The 8,250-nt window shown below is 42.5% G+C and overlaps 1 protein-coding gene across 1 annotated transcript in view; it reads left to right on the top strand.

Annotated features, from left to right (window-relative positions):
- klhl32 (kelch-like family member 32) overlaps nucleotides 1–7,444 on the top strand; it is a 48,830-nt gene extending 41,386 nt beyond the window's left edge. Inside the window, exons 10-11 of the mRNA XM_078253713.1 lie at nucleotides 1,902–1,996; nucleotides 6,852–7,444. Of these exons, the coding sequence (XP_078109839.1) occupies nucleotides 1,902–1,996; nucleotides 6,852–7,013 (257 nt within the window). The 3' untranslated portion in view covers nucleotides 7,014–7,444. The remainder of the gene's footprint in view (nucleotides 1–1,901; nucleotides 1,997–6,851) is intronic.
- Nucleotides 7,445–8,250: the final 806 nt, after the last annotated feature.

The following is an 8,250-nucleotide window of genomic DNA, read 5'->3' as shown; positions in this document are numbered from 1 at the left end:
AAGTTACATGAAAGTAACATTTTCTGCAAATGTTGGAACTGTTTTGTTTATTTCACATGAAAAAAAAAAAAAAAAAGATGTCACATCCTTCTGCTCACCAATCACAATTTAGCGACATTTGAATCAAAATGTGATGACTGTTGTGGGGTCGTTGTATGTCGCCAGGCCACTGTCAGTTCAGTGTGATCAAACCACACCCACACAGTCCTGATGAAGTAGATAAGCTAACTTTTACAGTCCTAATACATAATACTTATATATTTTTTTCTGACTTTAACTTTGATTGTAGCTTTTTTAGTCCTGTTACAGAGAAATACTAAGTTGTCAGCAGCGTTATGCTAATTTATCTCGAACACAGTATACTTTTAATTCCAATGATGTGCTGTATGTGGTACTTAGAAACATAAGTTGTGCAAAGCTCTCTGCTTTATCCTCCTCTCATTAGATGAAAAACATAACCTATAATGCCTTCCTGCTGGTTGTTAGTAGGCGGTTTGGCTCATATACAATGACAACCCATATATCCCTACTTTAGAGCTGTGGGCATGTTGCATCTATAGCCTCCAGGCTGGTGGAGGTGGGATGGAGTACCACCTCACCAGCCTGCACCTAAAGGCACTAGAGACAAAGTCTGTTGTGCAGATACTGCAGGATGTGGTCATATTCTCTCATTTCATGTTCTTCAACGAAGGCTTACAGGGTTTAAAGTGCAGATGACTTTACTGTTCCTTCCTGTTAAGGAAAAACTCAGGAGCAGCACAACTCACTTCACATACGTGAAAAAGATTCGGGAGACCTTGATGAATTACACAGGAGCATTTAATGAGCACTCAATTGAGGAAATCATTTAGGCAGGCAGTACAGTTTAACCACGATGTGTCATTGTGTCATGCCATCCCATCTCTCTGAAGTTCCTGTTATCCTGAAGGTGTATTTCATGCTGGAGGCGTTAAGTTTAGCTTAACCTTTAGTCTGTATCCACGACGTTCCACTTCCGGGATTGCTCCGGTGCTGCCGGAAATTCCGCCGGATCCCTCTCTTTTCGCCCGGTTACCTTCCTCATTCTTTGTGTTGGCGTTCTAACCTCCGGTGGATTTCTGAAGACTACGGTTAACTGCTCCTCAGATCTCTGCAGGGTAAATCCAGACAGCTAGCTAGACTATCTGTCCAATCTGAGTTTTCTGTTGCACGACTAAAACTACTTTTGAACGTACACACGTTCCACCAAAACAAGTTCCTTCACGAGACTATTTTGCAGAGGCGCCGTGGCTCCGTGCGGAGCTTAGTGCCGCCCATGACGACCGTGATTGGTTTAAAGAAATGCCAATAAAACAGAGCAGGTTTTTTTTCCCCATCCCGGAATATTGTGTGGACTAGCCTGACCTTCCTTCAAACACAGATGTCAAAGCCTAGTTCAGCCGATCTCTCGCTCTGGGAAGTATGCTAAAGTGTGGCAGGCCCACCAACCTCCGAAAGGAGACAGTCCTGAAACAAAACATTCCCTTATCATGCAGCTGCCTATATTCCCTGGAAAGGTTATGAGGTAATGTTGGACACTGACCTGACCTGGGGTACCACTGTCTCAACTTACATAGCATGAGTTGGTAAGCTAGAAATTCCACCATACTCCCTCCTTCTCTCCTCCCGTATGACTTTCCTCTTTTGTTCTCTCCTCCTATGATTTCTGGAAAAGTTTAAGACAAAGTCACAGGAAAGAGAACAGGAGCTCAATCTCGGCTCTCCATCCACTCCCGCCCTCGCCCCATCTTTCTCCATTTATCTCTCTCTCTCTCTCTCTCTCTCTCTCTGTGTGCCTCCCGGGGGGGCCTGATGGAAGTCATATTGTCAGAATGGCCTCTGCTTGGCACAGTGAAGCATTGTGTCGGCTCTGTCCTCCCCAGGTCAAAATGAGTCCGGAGTAGCCGTCCATGATGACAGGATCTATGTGGTTGGAGGATACTCGATCTGGACCAACGAGCCTCTGGCATGCATTCAGGTGAGAGATGAGACTTTTTGATTTAGCCTTTATCAGATGAGGTGATATAAAGTCAGCTATTCTACTCTATAATATGCCGTTCATACAGTGCAGTGAAACAGCAGCACACTTTATAAACTATAAAATAGCTATTGAATTAAAAGAGACCATACATCTTTAATAGTTTTTTTCTTTCTTTTTTTTAAGCTTCCATTGTTTCAGTGTTTCCCATACATTGATTTAGTGGGGTCAGGCTTATGGTCCCACAGCCCAATGGTCCCACAGCCCTATGTTCCCACAGCCCAATGGTCCCACAGCCCTATGTTCCCACAGCCCAATGGTCCCACAGCCCTATGTTCCCACAGCCCAATGGTCCCACAGCCCTATGGTCCCACAGACCTATGTTCCCACAGCCCAATGGTCCAACAGCCCTATGTTCCCACAGCCCTATGTTCCCACAGCCCAATGGTCCCACAGCCCTATGTTCCCACAGCCCAATGGTCCCACAGCCCTATGGTCCCACAGACCTATGTTCCCACAGCCCAATGGTCCAACAGCCCTATGTTCCCACAGCCCTATGGTCCCACAGCCCTATTTTCCCACAGCCCTATGTTCCCACAGCCCAATGGTCCCACAGCCCTATGTTCCCACACGTCTAAGATTTTTCTTAAAATTAGGCCCCAGGTTAGGGTAAGGGTTACATTCCATCTGTCCATTGCTACTGGATAATAGATTGGGTGTAATTGGCTACCAAATTGGGAGAAAGGGGAATAAAATCTTAGAAATGTTGGAACTGTGGGAACATAGGGCCTCATTTTGAAAAGAAATTCTTAGAAATGTGGGAACATGGGCACCCTTGATTTATTGATTGATAATTAAAAGAAAGTGATCACAGAACAAGTTAAGACAAGTACAGGGACAGATAAACTGTCTAAACATCTATGCTTTACTTAAGTAAAGATTTATATAACACGTAGCCCATGTTTTTAGAGGACATGGTCGGTCGTGGCTACCCACATACCGTTGTTCACTGGGTGTGCCAATGCAACTTCCTAGCTAATGGATGCCTGAACACATCCCAGCTCTGGGAAGTGCAGTCATTAATTATCTATCACACGTTAATCCATGCAGTAAATCACGGAGTGTATATGATCAGTAGTAACCACACATAATTGTAACATCTAGCCATCTTCTTATCTGTGATTATACTCGCTGTGTAGCCTATGTTTAGATTTGACCGGTGGATATCACGACGTGATGGGCAGCAGCTAGCTAGCACAAAGCTAGCTCCAGCTAGCTCGTCAGATACCGGGGAAGGAGCTCCGCAGAACCGCAATTAACTCGTTTTTTTTTGGCCTTTTTGAAGCTAATTTCCATGCCATGCCACGTCATCTTTAATTTAACCGATATTTTTTGTATGTGCGTTAAGTTAAATGGTCAAGGGAACGGCTTTCTTTTTTGGATATGTAGCTAGGTCAGTGAATAACCGATGTTAGCTAGTGATGTGGGTCATCATCGGGTTGGACCTGTTAGCAGGACATCTGGTTAGCACGGCAGCTAGCTGGTTGAGGATCATTTTATTTATCACTCATTTAAAACAGAAAGCAACACATACACATGCTTGTGTTGGTGACAATTACTCTGCAGATTGTGAATGTGATAACCCAAACACGGACGTTCGTTTAGCGACTTCATCTTGCCGTCCATCACACACACACACACAGAATATCATGAAAAAGTTGATTTACTTCAGTAATTCCATTCAAAAAGTTATACTTATATTCATTCATTACACACAGTGATATATTTCAAGTGTTTATTTCTTTTAATTGTGAGAATTATAAATGACAACTAATGAAAACCCCAAATTCAGTATCTCAGAAAATTAGAATATTACTTTACTCCAATACAAAAAAGGATTTTTTGAAATGTTGGCCAACTGAAAAGTATGAACATGAAAAGTATGCGCATGTACAGCACTCAATACTTAGTTGGGGCTCCTTTTGCCTGGATTACTGCAGCAGTGCAGCGTGACATGGAGTTGATCAGTCTGTGGCACTGCTCAGGTGTTAGGAGAGCCCAGGTTGCTCTGATAGTGGCCTTCAGCTCTTCTGCATTGTTGGGTCTGGCGCGTCGCATCTTCCTCTTCACAATACCCCATAGATTTTCTATAGGGTTAAGGTCAGGCGAGTTTGCTGGCCCATTAAGAACAGGGATACCATGGTCCTTAAACCAGGTACTGGTAGCTTTGGCACTGTGTGCAGGTGCACATGAAATCTGCATCTCCATAAAGTTGGTCAGCAGCAGGAAGCATGAAGTGCTCTAAAACTTCCTGGTAGACGGCTGCGTTGACCCTGGACCTCAGAAAACACAGTGGACCAACACCAGCAGATGACATGGCACCCCAAACCATCACTGACTGTGGAAACTTCACACTGGACTTCAAGCAACGTGGATTCTGTGCCGCTCCTCTCTTCCTCCAGACTCTGGGACCTTGATTTCCAAAGGAAATGCTAAATGTACTTTCATCAGAGAACATAACTTTGGACCACTCAGCAGCAGTCCAGTCCTTTTTGTCTTTAGCCCAGGCGAGACGCTTCTGACGCTGTGTCTTGTTCAGGAGTGGCTTGACACAAGGAATGCGACAGCTGAAACCCATGTCTTGCATACGTCTGTGCGTGGTGGTTCTTGAAGCACTGACTCCAGCTGCAGTCCACTCTTTGTGAATCTCCCCCACATTTTTGAATGGGTTTTGTTTCACAATCCTCTCCAGGGTGCAGTTATTCCTATTGTTTGTACACTTTTCTACCACATCTTGTCCTTCCCTTCCCCTCTCTATTAATGTGCTTGGACACAGAGCTCTGTGAACAGCCAGCCTCTTCAGCAATGACCTTTTGTGTCTTGCCCTCCTTGTGCGAGGTGTCAATGGTCGTCTTTTGGACAGCTGTCCAGTCAGCAGTCTTCCCCATGATTGTGTAGCCTACAGAACTAGACTGAGAGACCATTTAAAGGCCTTTGCAGGTGTTTTGAGTTAATCAGCTGATTAGAGTGTGGCACCAGGTGTCTTCAATATTGATCACAATATTCTAATTTTCTGAGATACTGAATTTGTGGTTTTCATCAGTTGTCAGTTATAATCATCAAAATTAAAAGAAATAAACACTTGAAATATATCAGTCTGTGTGGAATGAATGTATACATTATACAAGTTTCACTTTCTGAATGGAATTACTGAAATAAATCAACTTTTTCATGATATTCTAATTATATGACCAGCACCTGTATATATATATATCTATATATATATATATATATATATATATATATATAGCTCTTCCGCCGTCCGTCATGGTGTTCATAATTCACGCGAGTGGAGCGTGACGTCACGTGCAAAGGGTCAATATGAGCAAACGTGACCTTGTGTACAAATAACAAGGTCACATGAGACAGCCATTTTCTAACTGTATCATGTGACCTTGTTATTTGTACACGCTGTGACTATACAAATCACAACATGTAAATAGGAACATGTTGGCGTTATTTTGTCACTTATTGGGAGCAGTAGGCTAGATGGAGCCGGTTACCTCCAGGATCTGTGCTAAGCTAGGCTAGCGGTGGGTGCCTCTGACAGAGTTACAACACGCACGGAGATGAGAAGGGCATGTATGGACTTATCTAACTCTGGGGGATACGGGGAATAAGCTAAAGTCCCAATAAGTCGGCGTGTTCCTTAAATAACATGTACATCCATCTATTTCTGTGAAAATGGGAAAGTAACCCCCTGACAGATAAAACCCCCAGCTTATTGTTTGACCAGACCAACCAGCACAGAGACTGACATTACTACTAAAAACACAAACCACTCAGTCATATTCAAACTGCCGTACTTGAAGGTAGTTTATAACAGACTTTCAACAGAGAGTTGGGGACCCTTAGGGGGTCCTTAAAGTTACTGCAGTGGGGCCCCAAGTTATTGTTTAATCATTAAAAGTTAAAAGTTAAAATATGTCTAAAAATATACATAAACACAAGTCCAACATAGTATTAGCAAAGCTAAATCGGCCTATTTGGGATTTGTTATTATATTTACATTGACATGCTACTGGCCCGTAGGTAAGGGAGCCATCCACAGATACAGTTCAGTTTAAAGGTATTTTAAGAAGTATTTTATTAGCTAAAATCAATGTCTTCAGTCATAAATATGCCTGACTTATCCTCGTAAGTGAAGAATTTCTTATCTCTATTTACATTGGACGTGCAAGTCCAAGGAGGCTTCCATGTCATTCTGCCATTTGGAAAACTCGCGACTGAAACCAGCTGAGACGGAGAAGGAGATCAGTGAGAGGCGCTGGTCACTGCCCCGGCAAATTTGAAAGCCTGCACTGCACTTTAGTTCATAATGGAGGATCATACTTAAGCCGAGCCACAGGAGAAGGAATCCTCGTCGCCAAAAAAACGAAAATTGGAAGACATGTTGTCATAGCTTCTTGGTACATAACGGCTACCGTAGCTGCAACACGCATTTGAAAAAGTGAGGCGCTAGAGAGTACTATTCGTTTGAATGCAAAATACAATTTCACTGCTAGATGGGAGACATTCCTACACAGTGTACCTTTAAGGATATAGGCTACTACTACATGTATGTTTAACATTAAACCATGATGTATAAATATATGAATAATTATTATTTTAATAACTTATTGTATGCATGTAAAAAGTGTAAAAGCTTTAAGCCGCCATACACAATATAGTATATATGTAGTGTGTGTGTGTGTGTGTGGTCCCCTGCTCCATCGCTCTTTCAGCTAAGGGGTCCTTGGAGACCCCTGGTTTGTAAGGGACACTATAGATTACTAAATATGTTTCCTTTCTCCAGGTGCTGGATGTGAGCACAGAGGGGAAGGAGGAGGTTTTCTACGGGCCAACACTGCCATTTGCCTCCAATGGGATAGCAACCTGTTTCCTCCCTGCTCCTTACTTCACCTGCCCAAACCTACAGACTCTACAAGTGCCCCATCACAGGATAGGTGCGGTTTAAACCACTGATGAACAAAACATGAACCCATAACCACAGAATGGAGGAGCCTGAACTCAACTCTCGACCGTCAGTATTTGCAAGCGTGGCTGTCAAAAAATGGTACCTGATCATAGTAATCATTCTGGAACCTGCCATCTCTGTCACACCAGTCTACAGGGATTTCTTTGAGAACCAAATATAATAACATTACTTCCCTGAGCTACAATAGCCATGTTATTCCACAAGCTTCTAGGAAACTCAAAAAAACAAGCAGCTGTCACAATAATACAGGTGTCTGTTGTATTTCCCCAAAGACTGAGAAACTATTCATGATGTCCAGTGAAGCAAGTTAAGGAAAAATTAACTCCAGAGGGATTATAATTCCCTAAGAAGACAGGAACAAAATGCCAGTCCCATTACCAAAAAGTGACTTGTGGGAAGCGGAAATTACTGAATTGTCCACAGAGAAACGGTCCTCTTTGTAACCCATTATAGGGCTGTAGGAGCTTTTATAACTAAAATAACTGTATAACATTTCCTTCCAACTCTCTATAGTCACTTTGGTGGCCTGAAAAGCATGCAGGTTTGCAGTTTTTCAAGATATACTGTAGAGGACAAAGCCCGTTTTCTCATTGACTCGCGTGTCTTTTGAAATTACAGATTGGGTTGACAAATGTCAAGAGCCTGAAGCTCAAGCTCATTAGTGCATAAACAACCATGTCATTTTGTAATCCAAATAAGTGTAAAAAAAAAAAAATCAGCAGTGACACATGTGAGTGAGTGTGATTGCTCAGGACCTAAGACTGTTTATGTTTAAATGAATGTCTGCCATCATTCAGAGAATATCTTATTCAATGTTCTCCAAAGAAGTGTGTATAATATATTATAAAAAACACTTCGTTGTGCCGATTTTCAAAAACAAAATCTACTTTGACCAAAAGAAAGGAAATGTCTCTCTGCCCTTCCCTCTTCTGTCCAAAAATAACAGGTCTGAAAGAATATATGGCACATTTTCAGAATAAAGAAGCTATATGAATCCATCTGGAATGTATTTTATAAAAGACTGTTGATAGCTATGATGGGAAGAAGGTGAATTATCTAGCAGCGACAGAGAACTAATTACTAATTTAAAGCATCGCTTCTGCCTTTCTTTTGCTTCTCCAACCGCCTCCGATACCGTTGGAGGAAAAGGAATGCAGTACAGCAGAGACGCTCAGACGAAGGGATGCGTTGCAGTTTGACGAGGCTGGAAAATGAC

Source organism: Sander vitreus, chromosome 6 (assembly GCF_031162955.1).
Source record: "Sander vitreus isolate 19-12246 chromosome 6, sanVit1, whole genome shotgun sequence".
NCBI lineage: Eukaryota > Metazoa > Chordata > Actinopteri > Perciformes > Percidae > Sander > Sander vitreus.
The sequence above is the reverse complement of the archived record's forward strand: the minus strand, read 5'-3'. Positions and strand labels throughout refer to the sequence as shown.